General features: G+C 33.8%; 1 protein-coding gene across 1 annotated transcript; it reads left to right on the plus strand.

Annotated features, from left to right (window-relative positions):
- Window positions 1–3,065: 3,065 nt before the first annotated feature.
- Window positions 3,066–18,364, plus strand: LOC120624161 (cytochrome P450 4g15). Its single transcript, XM_039890536.1, has 9 exons — window positions 3,066–3,225; window positions 8,514–8,739; window positions 9,966–10,169; window positions 10,567–10,746; window positions 15,110–15,306; window positions 15,594–15,881; window positions 15,958–16,195; window positions 16,467–16,652; window positions 16,898–18,364. The coding sequence occupies exons 2-9, from the start codon at window positions 8,529–8,531 to the stop codon at window positions 17,074–17,076; spliced, it is 1,683 nt and encodes a 560-aa protein (XP_039746470.1). The 5' UTR covers window positions 3,066–3,225; window positions 8,514–8,528; the 3' UTR covers window positions 17,077–18,364.
- Window positions 18,365–18,420: the final 56 nt, after the last annotated feature.

Below are 18,420 nucleotides of genomic sequence, written 5' to 3' on the forward strand. Positions count from 1 at the left end.
TGTAAAAAGACCAATGGACCAAAATAGTATAATTTTTTTTTGTTTCAATTGAGAAAAAAAATATTGTTTGATATTTGCCGAGACCCAACGTAAGATTAGATGAGATTTGACTTAACATCTTACGTATTTTATGAACGCCCTATGATAAAAGAAAATGTAAAGACAATTCATCCAAACAATTATGTAATTCAACACGAGCCAACTTCAAAAGCAACTGTACAACTTACAACATAGTATTTCACTATGTCGAATGATTTGCTTTATAACCTGTGTTTCATTTTGATAATAATTACACTAAACACATAAAGAAATAAGGTTTGAAAGTGGTAAAAAAAGTTAAAGGTTAGTTTATTTACGTATCTGTGCGATAAATAATCATAGAATAAAACAATAAAAGAATTAATTTATTTTTAGCCTGTCATAAATATTTATTAAGTACCTAGTATAGTAGGAAACTTCAATTTATAGGTAATATAATGTAATTAACCAAGCTTTGTGAGGTCTTGTTGTTAACTGTACGTGTGATCGTCCGTTTGTCAAAATCTTTTCGTTTATAAATAAATAAATAATTTTACTGCGACAATACACACATCGTCATCTAGCCCCGAAGTAAGCGTAGCTCTTGTTATGGGTACTAAGATGACTGTTGAATCATTTTATGAGTAATGTAAATAAATACTTAAATATACGGATAACCACCCAGCCACTGAAAAACATTCATGTTCATCTCACAAGCATTTTCTACAAAAGACCTATGGCCAGCAATGGACGTCAATCGGTTGATGTGATGATCTATTTTAAAGCACTGGTTTCATCTCAGAATGAGAAGTGTTTTGACCAAGTGGGGTCCAACTACCAACGCCACGTTTAACAGTGCGAGGTCGCCAATCCAGCACCTTGAGAATCAACGTCCATCTGTGCTCCGTGCTATGTGCACCGCCCATTTCCTCTTCAGTTTCGCGATTTGTATCGAATTGGCAGCTTGTCGGAAATTTAGTGAATCGAGCAACTGGTCTAGTTACCTATATATATTAGATAGTCATAGAAATCATGTTCAAGGACCACTTTTTTAAAAGGACTTTGTACGTTTCCGTTCTACAGGGAAATTAAGTAAAACTTAGTCCAGTGGTTATTGCTTTTTAGCCTTTATTCTGTGAAAGTGACCGGCAGTGGCATAGTCTAAAGATGACGGTGTATCAACTTTTTGTTTTTTTTTTTTTTTGTATGAATAAAAAAATGTAATGCTTTTTATACAGTAGCAAGGAAAGTATCTCGTAATTTTCTACATTTTACCTTTTTAGTTGTTTTACAAAGACGGTTATTTGATGTCAAATCTATAATCTAAGTAAAATTTAGAAAATTAGTAGTTAATTTCCTTGCTACATTTTACTTGGCACCGACTTAAAAACGTTGCAGAAAATATTAATTTCTTTCTTTTAATTGTTTTATGAAATCGGTTGTTTTTTGTCAAGAATGTTTTTTAGCATTAGTTAAAGGTAATACATGAAATAACATGCCATTTTACCTTGTGCGTCACGTTCAACAATAAATTTTTATTCAGTTCGGCCATTTACATGTTCATAAATATTCCTTTATCATTTCCTGCAGAAAATCATTGTTACCTTTATATAGGTATATACTCGTAATAACATTGGGAAGCAATATTAAACATGCCACAGAACTTATATCATACAACGTCAAAAATGGGGAGGGGAAGTACTACCATGCTTATATCTGCCGCTAAGCAGCATTGTTGCAAAGCTGTGTGCCGTCGACAAAAATACAATCCTTTGCTGCCATCGATCACGTTGGCTCTTTGTAACGGGACATGGCATAACAGAAATCTCGTGGAAATATAATTCCTCGGTTGCTTATATGTTAGAGTGTTGATTAGAAGCAGGCGTTACTTTGAGGAAATCCATGATACGCCATGTTCATTAAGCTACATAATCAATATCATCTCTTCATAAACATGCCTTCGATTAAGTTATATTGACATACGAGCGCAACCTGTCGCTTGCGTCGGATAGCATTTTCAGTTCGATGAGTTAGTAGCAAAGTAAGACTGTTTTCAGTTTTATGCTTTATAGTTAACTTGTATTAAACTTACATTGATGTCATCAGCTGTCAACCGGCGTCCGCTAACAAGGTTGACAGATGACATCAAGCGAGTCGCTGGGAGATGCTGGAAAAAAGCGGCAAAGGACAGTGAATTTTGGTACTGGTACAAAAGAAAGACCTATGTCCAGCAATGGACGTCAATCAGATTTATCAAATCTCAACGATAGCAAGTCAATGTATTAATGAGAGAGAAAGTACCCCTAAAAATTAAGTTCATTATATAATGGGGTGGGTATATTAGTAAAACTCTATTTTTTTAATATGAAACATGTTTCTATTTCATTCTAAGCTGCATTGTTTTCTAATTAGGTATATGTTATTTCCTATGTTATTTATTAAGTATCATTGTTATTCCATTAGGTCAGTGTTTCAGTGCAATAAACAGTTGCTATTTTTAACAGGACTCCTAAATTTTTAATTTCGATGGTAGTCTAATTTTTTATTTGCATTTCTTAAACTCCATTAGATGCCCACAATATGCAAAAATAGTCAACCATGGAGTAAATTACTAACTAATTTAACAGACTTAAAATAAATTGTATAAAATCCTTTAAACAGAATACTTTATGAAGCCTAGTTTATTGCACTGTAAGTTTAATTTTGCTTGTAATGTTTAAATTATTGCACATTTTTCCTAAAATTAGAAATAGTTTCGTTAGCATACATTAAATTTTCAAACAATGTGGGTTGGTATGATGGACATTATTTAAAATTTATAATTACAAATTATACCGATATTTTACCTTCACAGCTAATCAATTTAGGCGCACATAATTCAAAAAGTTAGAGGTGCGTGCCGGGAATCGAAGTTTTGTAGTTTTCAGCTTGGCACACTAGTTCTCCACGTTGGCAACATTGTATAAAAAAAATTATGTTGCAACTCAGTTGTCTAAATATTAATCAGTTGAACCTTTACATACGTGCACGCCTGTATCATAAGCGTTCGTCTAGTGACGTCAGGAGCGTGTATATAGATGGTTGCACGGGATTTTATTAAATAGTCAGAACTGAGACGCGGTTGGCAGTTTAGCAACCGTCAACAAGAACGAATTTTTTTTTAGTATTTATACAGTGCTTGCCCAAGACAGCTGACCCTTAAAAAAGGTAGGGATTAAAAATATTTTATGCAGTGTAGTGCGAAAAATTTTAAATTTTATTCACATCAGGAAAATGGATTTTTATTCACGGTAGTGCATCTTTCGTATGTTCATTTTTTATATATTAAATAATAAATTTATTACGTAATCTATAAATACGACTTAAGGGGTTTTCTTATTCCTTTTTTGAGTGAAAAATAAACATTATATGAGCGGTATTGTAGCCAAAAGAAGTGTGTGACATACATTATGGCAACAGATAAACTTACCTAACATATTATTTCAGTAAATAAAAATTCTCTTTTCCCAAAAGATTTTATCAAAATATTGAATATAATACGCCCACCTTTACTATGTGTGTAAAAAGTATGTGTCACGCTATAATATATGTGTTACTTTATTGTATGTCCTCATCACCATCATATAAACCCATTACCGGCCTACTACAGGGCACTGGTCTCCTCCCACAATGAGAAGGGGTTAAGGCCGAAGTCCACCAAACTGGCCCAATGCGGATTGGTGGACTGCTATATAATACCTAAAATGTAATTAAAGTATAATAAAGAAGAAAGTTAAAAGTGTTTTTGCGATTACTCTAGAGTATCAAAAGTAATTAAATTAAATTTTAATTAATCGATATTAAAACAACTTATTGCGAAAGAAAGAAAGATACGGTGGATATATTAATTATCATAATAGTAAGTGAATATAAATTGAATTTTAATTTTTAATTTATACATTGATGTAATTTATAAAGGTATGGGCTTAACAGAAAAATAAAATAAGTTCAATACATTAATTTCATAAGGTCAGGTAAGAATTATATCATCTCAATAAAAGGTATATTTATTTGCGAGTAGGGAAATCGTAATAATATAGAATTCAATAAAACTATACTCTTATAAATACACGTAGACTAATAAATAAACATTTTTTTTTATAAATTTTTTTTAGCGAATTAGTGGTTACGGACAGTCTTACTTGAATCGAAAAATGGTCAGGGAAACCCCATATTATAAAAATAGCATGAACACTTACCTTACTTTATTTTTTTCATGCAATTCATTTTTATTTTTTATTTGTGTAGGTACACGCATAGCAAATTATTTGTGCTTAATTTGAGTTTCTAATTAAGCTGGCAGTGGGACAGAAGCTATATTTATAATAAAGACGAAAAAATCATTTTACGAAATAATACGCTTATTGTAGATGTTACAATAATAATAATGCTATTAGATAAATAAGATATATTTTTATAATATCATCTATCTATAACCTGAAGCGGTGATAGCTCATTGGGTAGGAGCTCGACTTCACTTTCTGGGGACCGAGTTCGAATCTGAGCAAGCACCTCTAACTTTTTAAAGTTACAAACGTTTTAAGTAATTAAAATATCAGTTGCTTCAACGGTGAAGAAAACGTGAGAAAACCTGCATGTCTGTGAGATCTACTTAATGTTCTCATAGGTGTGTGGATTCCACCAATCCGCACTGGGCCAGCGTGGTGGACTACGGCCTTAACCTTTTCTCATTGTGGTAGGAGACTCATACTCTGCCGGTTGATGTGATGATGATGATGATGACGATGATGATCTATGGCCTAACCAAACGTAGAAAAAAATCTATAATTTACATTGTAAATTATATTTTTTCCATATAATTATATTTTTTTTATAATTCAAAGATAATAATACTATTGCTATGAAATGTTAAAGTAATGTACAATCAAAAAAGTCACGTTCCTTAATCAGATAAACGTAACACGAGCGGCACGTCATCAAATATTTTCCATTCATCATCATAAAATGCACGTAACCTGTTATTTATAAGCAGCTGCTCTTTTTAAAAAATCTTCAACGCGTGATTCCAGCAAACACGCTAAAATTAGTAGGTATGTTCTGTATTAATGCGCATAAGACACGAATTATCAATTCTTAAATCATAACATCTACATAATGCATGTATTGCATTTCCTATATAAACTATTGTTGACTGGGAACATCTTCTCAAAATCATAATGTTTAACTTTGCTCGATTAAAATTTACAATAACACATACACACACTCTAGGTCTATTTATACCTATCAGTTTATGATATATATTTGTTTGAATTTCACACTGACCTCTTATTAACTATCCACCAGATTATTAACGTCCATAGGGGAGCGCGGACCCACTTCGCTGCCCCAATGCGGGTTGGTGGGCTATAGCGACTATTAACAAGAGTTAGCCAAAAAAACGAAACCGATGGCTTAACGTGTTCTCTGAGGAACCCGCGACAAGTGAACATGTTTGAGACAAAAATCCGACATTGTAACTTAAAAGCAAGGAATAAATATTTTTTACGTCCTTTTTAAGTTGGTGCCAATTAAAATGTAAAAATTATTAAGCATAGATTATACTTTATTTACGGTTTCCTTTTATATAGCAGCAAAGAAAGAATCCTGCAAACCGTTAGAATCTTTTCCAAGATTTAGTATCTTAAAGTCCCCCAATTGTTCATGAATTGTAAATCATATAAGAAACACAAAACACATGACTCTGAGACGTAAAAATTACGTCGCAAAATGCATTTCGTGCGCCTAGCCGGATACAATAGTGTTCTAGATCGTAAAACTAGATACATTATTATCTCCGCACTATAAATACCTCAATCCAAATAACGTTATAAAATATATCCTACTTGATTTTCCCAAATTATGCGTTATATGATAAACATACAATACAAATGGATTTAGCATACATTTTTTTTTTTTTAATTATTCATGCATATTCATGAACCCTGTACAAGTCAGTTAGTAGGTGATAATATAATATAATAAAATATAACAAATAATAGGTGTTTTTCCCCTAACTTATTCCTTTTTTTAAAGTTTTTATTTCAGAAGTTGTCCTACTCGGATTTTCGAAACAGTAATCATTTAAAATGTAATTTTGCATTAAACGTTTTAAATTTTATAATCACTAAAGCTTTCCTTTCGTAATATGTACAAAGAGTATGGGATAGGTTTGAGTAAGCTTTTGTATTTATTTTAACATTATATTGACTTGTTTTTATTTATACTTATACTGTAGTTATTGCACTGACCTCTGTTATACCCATAATTTTAGTATACATTCTTTATTTTTTGCGGCCAATTCCCGGTTATTTTATGCCCAATTTTAATAAATTCATATTTTTACATCACTTGATATTGAATGCCATATAAGTTTATGTATATTTACGTATAGATGTGTCAAAATGCGCTCAAAATATTGTATTTACAATGTATTGTAGTATTTAGTCAGGAAGTCCGGAACAACTTTATTATGACTAATTTGTATCATAAATATTAATGTATTTTAATTTAAGTATTCAAATACATTAATATTTATCAACATAAATTTAAAATTATTTTTATATCTCGCTGACCAAAGTATATAGGGGAGGGTTCGGACGGGTATATCATTATCATCACATCAACCCCTTACCGGCCCACTACAGAACACGGGTCTCATCCCACAATGAGATGGGAACGTTACGTAAAACTCACGATATTTTCCCTCACCTTTAACGGTGATATTTTTACATAAAAGTTAGATATGTGTGCTGGGATTCAAACTCGGCCTCCTGAAAGTGAAGGTAAAAATTAAATACGTGAAGCAAAAATTTAGTACCTCTTTTTAAGAAAATCGAGCGTACGGAGGAGTACGTTATTTCCCACACTTATAGTTCATACAGATAAGGAATGCAGAATGAATTTTTTTATTTCGAAAAATGCATAAAGCAAACATTAAATAAATACAAAAAAACATTACACACATACACGCATATTACTCTTTTTAAATCTTTTTTTTTTGGAACGGTTTTCGATGTTTGGCATGCAATGGAAAGGCCTCTGACATGGAAAAGAACATAGGCTACCTTTTATCCCGGGAAATAAAAGAGTTCCCGTCGGAATAAAAAAAACCTTAATCCACGCAACGAAGTCGCGGGTATCAGCTAGTAATTCATATATTATAACCGGGACTGACGCCAACGGCTTAACGTGCTCCCCGAGAAAGCCAATTTCGTAATTCCCTCGTACTGAGAATTTCTTGTTAATAAAATAAACCCAGTTAATCTAACAATTTTCGGTCCAACCAGTAATTATTATAATATTAAATTATTGTCAAGTCGGCCACCGGCAAGTTTTTTGGCGTCCTTGACTTTGTTTCCGGGTGTATAATAACATAAACAATATTGCATAATGTTATATTTATAACCCGTAGTTTTATTAATAACCACGTTACAGAACCTATTAATGCGAGGCTTTTTCAGTAAACCTACATTAATTCCTATAGATACATAAGTACACATATATGTTGTTCGTATATGTGTACTTATAAAAAATAATAAATAAATAAATATACTACGACAATACACACATCGCCACCTAGCCCCAATGTAAGCGTAGCTTGTGTTACGGGTACTAAGAGAGCTGATGAATATTTTTTAATGAATATAGTACACATAAATACTTATAATTGTATATAAATATATACAGATATCTTATTTTATTTTTCTCTTTTAATAATGTATTATATTAGTTATTAGTAGTTTAGTGTGTAAATTTATGTATAGTTTATTGTAATTGCGATTTCCCGTCTCTCATGTATTATTGTGTACTATCGTTAAGGTTACCTGACAGAGATCACTTTTAGTGATGAGGTCGCCTTTTGCTTCTAATTTTTTTATAAATAAATTTAATATTAGCAAATCCATTAGCGGCCGGCTTTAATTCACCACGATGGCCCAGTGGAGATTTGTAGGCTTGACACGCCTTTGAGAACATTATGTGGAACTCTCAGGCATACGGGTTTCCTCACGATATTTTCCTTCACAAATTAGTTAGTTAGTTAAAGCAAGTAATATTCACGCATAGCGTCGAAAGAAGAAGAAACAGAAACCGCGTATATATCTAATATTGAAACGTCAAAAACCACTCCACTTTAGTAGTGTTTCTCGAACAGGCTGCTAGTCACATCATTCCATTTACCAGATGAAAGTAATTATTTTCTTATAATCTACCATAAAATGGGGAAAATGGGAACAGTATATGAGCTAGCAACATTCCGCGGATGAGAAGTGAGACGTGCGCGGGGCGTTTTCACTGTTATAGGACACAATGCACTGCATGCAATAATGGCTGAATGACGGTTCTGTATGTTTTGAATTCTTCTCGCTGGGTTTCTAACTTGGCTCTCCAAAAGTGAAGCCGAAATCCTAACCACCGCCTTTATCTCCTACATTAATTGTGAATTCTTCTTTCAACAGTAAATTACCGTCACCATGAGCTACACGGCTGCCGAAAGCACCCTGGCAACTAGCACTTGGGCAGCCACCAACCTGTTCTATGTGCTGCTGGTTCCTGCAATCCTCCTTTGGTACACCTACTGGAGGTCATCCAGAAGACGCCTATATGAACTTGCCGAACAACTTCCTGGACCAGTAGGTTTACCGCTGCTTGGAAATGCTCTGGAGTTCACTGGAGGGTCTGATGGTAAGCCGCCGAAATAATTGAAACCACATAATACTTCCTGCGACATAGTCCTAACTTTACGTTTCCATGTGGAATGTGTCAACATAGAAATATTATAAGTTCATCCATACTAATGTTATAAATTCGAAAGGGAGTTTCTTTGTTTTTTCCTTATTTTACTCATTAAATAAGCAACCAATTGACATAGAGTAATTGACATAGAATAATTGTTGGCATAGAGTTAAGTTAGTTTAATTTTATTTTATTTTTAATTTTTTTTATTACACAAACTACTAAAATTAGTATTCTTCGCATCCTCACATGAGTTTATTTGGACACACACTCCTCGCTGCACAATCCTCTAAAATCTATTAAGTTTAAATATATACAATGTAAAGTAAAATAAGTTGAAACGTAGGTTAATTTTTCTCAATGGATTTTTAAAAGACCGTTATAAAATTTCAAGCAACAACAGCAGCAACATATTTTAATGAATTTTCTTTGGGTAAGTCACAACGACCATGGTACAATACATGCTAGAAGCTAAGCTTTATATAACACGCTCAAATTAGCTGGACGTACTTACAATCCTTTTTGGATACCACAATAAGAATTGCATGTTACAACAGTCATCGCAGCGGGGTAATGCAAGCGCGAAGCTTCAACGTGCTCGAAAGATTCCTTCTTGACAGACCTGGTCCTAGAGTTGTGTTTGTTGGGCCGTATGATTGAGACCGTGGTTAAAACCCACGTTCATGAAGTTAGAAATCGCCGATCTCGTCATCACCGGCGGAGACACCGTGCAAAATTTGTTTCGGTGCCACTTACATCTTGCAATCGTAATTTGGTCGTCAGGTATTGACAGTCTCGTGATGAGAGTAGTCGGGACTCGGGGTCAGTGTAAAAAGGCGCTTTAACAACACGCTGGCTGGGTGGATTGTTAATGTTCAAAGTATCTTAACAACCCGGATGTATTTGCTTATTACGTGACGTATTAAACGTTGGGAGATCAACTAGGAAACGTAGTGTACCCACACTTAATTTAACCTTGTTAAAAAAAATACTTTAAATTGAACTATTTATTTTTCTACTTACCTAAGTTAGACAAGACACGGACAAAAACAGCTAAGGTACAATTCAAAACTAGTTACGAATTTCTATAATAATATTTTGAACGCAAAAACAAAACGGCATCTTAAGGCTTTGATGGTTGTAATTAATTTAAGGTTTTTTTTTTTCTGTTTTAGAAATATTTAAGCGAATGGTGACCAAGAGCAATGAGTTTGAAGGTGAGAGTGCCGTTAGAATCTGGATTGGTCCTAGGCTTCTTGTATTCCTGTACGACCCACGGGATGTCGAGCTCATTCTGAGCAGCAACGTTCACATCGATAAGGCAGAGGAGTACAGATTCTTCAAACCTTGGCTTGGAGAAGGCTTACTTATCAGTACTGGTAAGTCCTTTAACAACCCTCTCCCCCATATATACACACACCACACACATATACACGTTCACTAAGGTCATATTCCTAATTAAAGTAAGCTTTGAAGCGTCGTATTTATGTACGTGCGCTTTTGTTGCTCTTTCATTTTTGCATTTGGAATAGAATCCAGGTTAACGCCACCTTATACTTTTTACAAGATTACCCATTATTCTGTTTCTACTCAGCAGTTAATAAGTGTTACTTTATCTCAAAAAATGTAACATAAAACTAAATTCTAGCAAATAAATGTAACCAACAACATAAAGTATTGCGCATACTCCATCGAATACTAATAAGCTAGAGCCATCCAACGAAGATTTGAAGGTGAAACCTTCCATTTTATATAAACTACCTACTCCAATTTAAGGTCAGAAGTGGCGCTCCCACAGAAAATTGATCGCACCTACTTTCCACTTGAACGTGCTTAAAAGCTTCATCGATCTTTTCAACGCCAACACCAGGACCGTGGTTAACAAACTCAAAAAGGAAACTGGCACCTTTGATTGTCACGACTACATGAGCGAGTGCACCGTTGAAATCCTACTCGGTAAGCAACTTGTTTTAAAAGCTTTTATTTATGTAGCAAATATGAAACAAACGACCAAACCATTCCCTAAGTAAACAACAGATAAGAGAAGGCTATAGTTTATTGAGGCTATAAAAAGTTACATAGGTTTGTGGTGAACGCCGTGTGTTGTAAATGGGAGAACCCGGGTTCGAGACCCGGTAATACTTGGCCGGGAACAATTTGGAAATTCATAATTTCTGAATTTTATTTGGTCTAGTCTAGTGGAAGGCTTCAATCGTAGCTAGTTACGACCATACCGACAAAGACGTGCTGCCAAGCAATTAAGCGTTCCAGTACTTTGCCGCGCAGACATGTATTTTGGGAATGGGTTTAATATAACTGCCATACTGATTATTCACCAACCACCATCAGTGAAGGTTGTAGGTGTGCAGCAGCAAAATATAGTTTTTTTTCGTTTCAAGCCTAATTTTCAGACTTAAAACGATCATGCGATCTACGTCGCAAAGGATTTGTCTCATTGTTAAAAAAAACAATGCGGAAATATTTTCGTAGTATTAAATATCGGTTAAATTATGATTAGTACTGTGCGACCTTCATTATTAATTGTTTCATTAATAAACTATAAAAAATTAGGATATGCGTTCCTAAATAATAAGAATTTGTATGAAGCAAACAACTAAGTGTTTATTCAATGATCATGAAATTAAAGTGACAGACCACCGATTGGAAAATATTTAAGTTATTTGCCTTTAAAATAAAAAAATAGGTTTTCTATTATCGATACTGATATTATAAAGAGAAAAGATTATTTGTTTGTTTAGTATACTAGTTTTAAAGCGAGCTACGCTCGTTATCACTCTACTAACGAAGTTCTGCCTACGTTACGATGCCGCATTGAAACTATTTGGGTTTAACTGTCATACCCATAACGTAGGCTCGCTACTACCTTAGACTGTATCATCTCTTACCACCGTGGTGAGATTGCAGTCAAGAGCTAACGTGTAAAAAAAGAATTAATTATCTACTATTCATAGTTTCCATTGAACTTAGATTGGCTCCTACATTTGAGACTTTATACAATTAAATACCAATAAAATTTTACTCCAATACTTAAATATGTTATACTTTTGTCGAATATTATGAAAATTAAGCTTAATTTGCTATACTCCGCGAACAGCAGGAGAATCTGTATGGTGTAATTTATTCTGTATGTATAATAATATTTTGTATGTATTTCTTCAATCCGTATACTCCACACCAAACAGATCCTCGGCAATGTACCACGCACAATCTACTCACGTTTCACTCCGAAATCGGATCATCCTCAGGAGATGTTGACTTTACAATGAATTATTGTTAGAACAATTCTTTTTAAGCTTAATTTTCATAATATATTATGGATTTCCGCAAAGTAACGCCTGCTTCTATCCAATACTTTTGTCGAATATAAACCAATAAAGCCTGATTATAGTTACACACTTTGGCGATAAACTAAATGAGCCCAGGAATGTTAAAAGATATAAAATACGTAAGGACAGTTGGAAAAAAAAGTACAACATTAAGAAAAAGTAGATAACACTAATATAATATGGACTGCAATACGGTGTATTGATCTTCATCTCAAGGATTAGCTACGAAAATGGAGCTCACAAATAAAAAACTTATTTATGTGTCTAGTCACGTACCAACCACGGTTACTAACAACACTGACCGCCTTGTCCCGCCGGAACAGTGATCTTGAGGCTTTACCTACTCGAGCATATGTTTAGCAAACAAGACTTAGAATTACTAGTCTGAACAGTTACCTATTACTAAAGTACCTTGTAGTCTCGGTAGGACGTTATAATGTCCTCACCACAATTATTTTCAAAGGTCCTTTGCTTCCTTCCACGCTACTAGATATGAATATGGAAAATAGTACTATTGATTTATATTGCAAAGTTATATTATTGTCATGGCATACAATTATGGCATTACTCAGCTTTAATAAACAATTGCAACTACCTATTATATCAGGTAGTAATATTTTAAGGACATTGTTCCGGCATTTGACAGGCAATCGAGCGAATGCTTTTGAATGAGCTTAGGTTACTTATTAGCTTAGGTTAGATATAATAATTCTAGTATAAGGTTAACTGCTACTATCAAAACATATCTTATGATCAAAATAGCGGAAGTTTTGCTAAAAGCAAATGTAGTAGTACCCAAGTAGAGTTCAAACTTTATTGATATATAGATATATATTTAAGATATACCTCCCTCAAAAGAATTCCAGAACCTAAACTATTCAATCGCGCTATCTTAAGGACTTAGAACTACACGTCCATTGAATTATATTACTAGAGAAGTCGTCACTTATAACTACTGCGTTGTGTCCAGAGGGGTAGATACACGGGGCAATTCGTCGCCTATTGTCGAAAATCTGTTGCAAGCAAATCCATTGCACGTGTATGTCCATATATCTACATCGAAAACGATTCCAAAGATCCTAGGAGATCGCATGTATTCAGGCCACTGGCGTGCACTGGTTACCAGGTTATGCATACAGCAGGAAAATTGCATTAAACGTCAAAAAATCTCCTCCTGTACGAGTTATATATAAATTTTAGGGTAGGAAGTACTTTTGTGCATGTATGAAATGCACGCCACTGTATCAGACAGGCCTGACAGGAGGCAATATGCCGTGTGGTGATGGCTGTTCAACGTGATATAGCTCTCACCATACCTTCCCTACCCGAGGGTGTCGTACGAGGCGACTAAATGAATATAACGAAGCACGGGCAGCAATGTCATCTGTGCTTCTACTACGATCTATTACGATCACCAACCCGTCTACCCAGCGTGGTGAGATATGGGCAACCCTTCCACTTGCAGAAACCTTAAGTCTAGCAGTGGACCGTTAGAGGCTGTTAATGCAATACAATCTGAAGCTTTACCTCATGCAAGTAAAGTCTTGCACGTGTTTCTTACTACACCGTTTTCATATTATAGTCCATCAATACAAGTCACTGGTACAAATGAAAATCGAATATTTATTTACTACAAGCGGACCCCCTCGCGACTTCGCCCGTATGAGTCAATCGAGAAGCTAGAATAGATCTGATGCTAATATCATAATCATCGTGGCTAGCTATGTACCTACTACTATGTATTTTGCGTGGTATACTGAGTTAGTAAGTTGTCATCCATCCTCACGAACTTTCGCATTTGTAATATTCGTAGGATGGACGCCTTCATTCGATCGTTGTCCCATACGCCTTGCGACTTTCTGATATTTGTGAAAATTTATGTCCTTATCTCCAACAATATTTATCAGATCTTTATTCAAATAAGACAATACATGCCTGATAGTGTATACTTTCAAATTAAAAAAGAATGATTAAAATCGGTTCAAATTAAACGGAGCTATGAAGTAAAATTATAAATAATGCATATCATGCATAGACAGACAGACAAATATAAAATAAAAATCTATTTTGGACTCAGTATCTATTATAAAGCATCCCCCGGTAAAAAAATTCAAAATTTATTAAATGTACAGAAATCTTCAATCAAGTGAAATGCAAGCAATGCATTCAATTTTATGAATTGGTTTATTCAACTAATCTATTTCGACATCGACGTAACTATAATTTGAGACTAGTAGCCGCACGTTTAAGTGATTCACGATAATATAAGGAAAAGTGTATAGTACGCATTAAGTGTCAAGTTTAGCGACCCCCCACAAGCGCACGTAATACTAATGGGCGATAATCACCATCAACGGTAGTGGAGTACGATCATCTATTGCGAGAATTGTTGCGTAATGTTTTGAATTGAACCAAGGATAATAGTCAGGATCTTTCACCCGAAAAACAATTCTATATAAGGAATGAGAGGCAGGTTGAGGAAAAAAATTAATAAAAATACTTCGTAGTGGGAAGTAAGCATTGTAATACCAATGCACAAACTGAATAGATCATGCCCAAATTTTGGACTATTTAGTCCTGGAGACACTATTTAGTCTCGAAGAATACATAAAATTTTAAAAAGTCCAAAAGAAACGTGGGCGACTTATGTTACAGCCATTACTACCTCATAAAAATTCATTTATTTCAAGTCGGCTATAAGCACTTTTAAAACGTGCAGTCTGTCTGCTTATAGGGACTCTGCCACCGGATCGAAAGGCAGTTTCTATCGAAAATTATAATGTATCGGGTTGGGGACAACATTATAAATAGACTATTTTTAATAACTTGAAAACTTAGCGTTGTAGGAAGCGGCGTAGTGGGAACAAGAATATGGAATTAAGAAGCTAGGATAATTTTAAATAGAAAAATTTTAATGATTAGATTTGTTTATGTTTCGCCCGTCAATATTTTAATTTTAAGTTATTTTACAGAAACAGCTATGGGTGTCAGCAAGAGTACTCAAGACCAAAGTGGATTTGAATATGCAATGGCTGTAATGAAAATGTGTGACATCTTACATTTGAGACACACTAAAATTTGGCTGCGACCAGATTTATTGTTTAACTTCACTCAATACGCTAAATTACAGAATCAATTGCTTAGTGTGATTCACGGATTGACAAAGAAGGTACCCCCATAAAGCTGTTTATTTTTGCCAATATTTCATTTTACATGGACATTTTTATGACTTTTATTTTAGATTTTCATTTGATAATCGATTGATTAGTATTTTTGTTTAAACTGTTTTGCATTAGTATACGAAAGCTACATCTTTTTCATAATTTAAATAATGCTGCTTCTAAGGCGGACCCTTAAAAATTGTATGTAATAAAAATAGGAATTTAATATGATGACCTTATTTTTGTTTGTTTCGCTCAGACAAATGTTTCTATATATATTTTTTTTTTTTTGTAGGTCATTAAAAGGAAGAAGGAAGAATTTAAGAATGGCAAAAAGTCAACAGCTACAGCAGTAGCAGAGGAAAATGGGTTAAACAAAGATGGCTTACCGGCAAAGGTAACATCCGTCGAGGGACTATCTTTTGGTCAATCAGCAGGGCTTAAGGATGATTTAGACGTTGATGAGGATGTTGGACAGAAAAAACGCCTTGCATTTTTGGAACTTCTCCTTGAAAGTGCACAAGGTGGAGTTGTTATATCCGATGAAGAAATCAAAGAACAAGTGGATACTATTATGTTTGAGGTTAGTATTTTAAAAACAACTAATTATCTTTAAAACATGCTGAATATGTTATTTAATCAAACTTATAAATTTATAGGGTCATGACACAACTGCTGCCGGAAGCAGTTTCTTCCTCTCTTTAATGGGAATCCATCAGGATATTCAAGAAAAAGTTGTCGAAGAGTTGGACCAAATTTTCGGTGACTCAGATCGACCTGCGACTTTCCAAGATACCTTAGAGATGAAGTATTTGGAAAGATGCCTTATGGAAACCCTTCGAATGTTCCCACCTGTACCAATCATTGCCCGACACTTAAAGCAGGAAATTACTCTACGTAAGTTACAGTACAGTTTTAATTTTTTTTGTTGGTTCAATTAGCGTCAAATACAAAAGTATTTATTAACAAACAAGTAGAGAAGATACATTAGTTACTTTAATAAAGATATTTAAATAGATACATACAAGTAAGTTATTAATTAAAAATACTGTGGCACCATCTCACGTTTCCCCTAAAGAAGTTAATATGATTCTTTACATTATTCTTATAATCCAAACCTGTATTTAAAATAACTTCGAAATGCTTATACATCTTACATAATCCACAGCATCCAACGGCAAGAAAGTTCCAGCTGGAACTACAATCGTAGTTGCAACCTACAAACTACATCGTCGCAGTGATGTATACCCGAACCCTGAAAAGTTCGACCCTGATAATTTCTTACCAGAACGCTCGGCGAATCGTCACTACTACGCCTTTGTACCATTCTCCGCTGGACCTAGGTCATGTGTCGGTAAGTTAATGCCAATTTTCTAAAAACTAAACTAAATTGAAACGTCTGAAAATAATGCTTTCCTTCTCCAGAGAAAACAATGTGAAACGACATTGTGCATTAAGAATTATGAATGAAAGGAGATTTATGTGCATTATAATAATTGGTTACAATGTCCACTTAAATAGGTAGTTAATCGAAATTAAATTAAAATGTGTACCGTTTCTCAAGCACATATTCACGTACCTCTTTCTATTTTCCAACAGGTCGTAAATATGCGATGCTAAAACTGAAGATACTTCTATCGACCATTCTGAGAAATTTCCGTGTTTACTCTGACCTGAAGGAATCTGATTTCAAACTTCAAGCTGATATTATCCTGAAACGAGCTGAGGGATTCAAAGTACGCTTGGAAGCTAGGAAGAGAACAGCAAAGCCATGCTAATTGACACTGATAATAATCTACTTGAATAATTAATATACTTAGTAAAACTTTTATACATTTATATTTTGTTTGCAAAAGTACTAAATGCATATATAGAAGACAACAATTTGTGTTATAATGTAACGACATTCCTCTTAGGATATCGACGTTAATACGGTTCAAATTCAAGTATATTGCGTAGTTTTTAGCAATTATTTATAAATTTTCAACTGAAACGTATAATACAGTCCGTATTATATCGATTCAAGTAAACCTACCGTGGCCATCAAACTTTATGCACTCTTAGTTTGATTCTAATAAGCGTTTTATATCGTCATGAAAAAGTGTAATAAAAATTACACTTATTATAATTGCCGATATAAATTTCTAGACGTATTCACGACAAACACATAATATTTATGTAATTACAAACCTTGACAGGCTATGGCTACTGGGTATGTTATACAGTTTTATCTAAGAACCAAAGGATAATAAGGTACTTTAAAAAAAAAATTCCTTATACTATAGTAATTATAAAAAAGAAACATATAAAAAACTTCACAGTGTATGTTCCAATGTTAATTAAATAAAATGAAAACATTAAAAAAATCTTGGATTTAGAGCTCCTACTAGACACTGGGAGCTCTGGGAATCATGAGCAAAAGCCTTTGTGGCCTTAAGACACTGACCTTTATCATTCTCTGAAAGAACGTAGAGCAGATATTTTTAAAGTGGTAGTTAGAGTGGCAGTTAGTTTCAAAAAATGATACAAAAGTTAAATTAAAAGATGAACTGACAAGGGTGAAACTTTAAATGCATTCACAAGTGCATGATGTAGGCTCCACATAATTTCACAGAAACTTGCTAAATATATGTTGATAAAACTACTTTATTTTAGTAAGACCTTTGCAAAAGTAGAGATTATGTGATTCTTATCTTTCAGAGAAAGAGTTGCATGTTTTAGCTTTTTAAACATGTGTATGTATTAGTTCCAAGTATATAATATTATAATTATATTCCTAACTGTGCGCACGTTATATTTACTATATTTAGTGTTAATATCTTTTATCATGTTGTGATACCAGTACTGACTAAATTATTGTTAGTTTTATTTTTAAGGATCTAGGGTGACAACTCATGGGAGCTAGAAAGTTTTAAGTACTAAGACTTCGTTTTCTTTTCTTTTATAAAATAGCGTAGGTACCTATGTTAAATTAAGTAAATTAATGGCTCATAAATAAATACTTATTTGCATTTGTTATTGCTTCTAAATGATGGGTTATAGTGAATAAATAAACGTTTAAAATTACAATTAGTTTTATTTAAACAAAAATAGTTATACTTTGTAAATAGAGGTCTAGTAAC

Source organism: Pararge aegeria, chromosome 5 (assembly GCF_905163445.1).
Source record: "Pararge aegeria chromosome 5, ilParAegt1.1, whole genome shotgun sequence".
In the NCBI taxonomy this organism is placed as follows: domain Eukaryota; kingdom Metazoa; phylum Arthropoda; class Insecta; order Lepidoptera; family Nymphalidae; genus Pararge; species Pararge aegeria.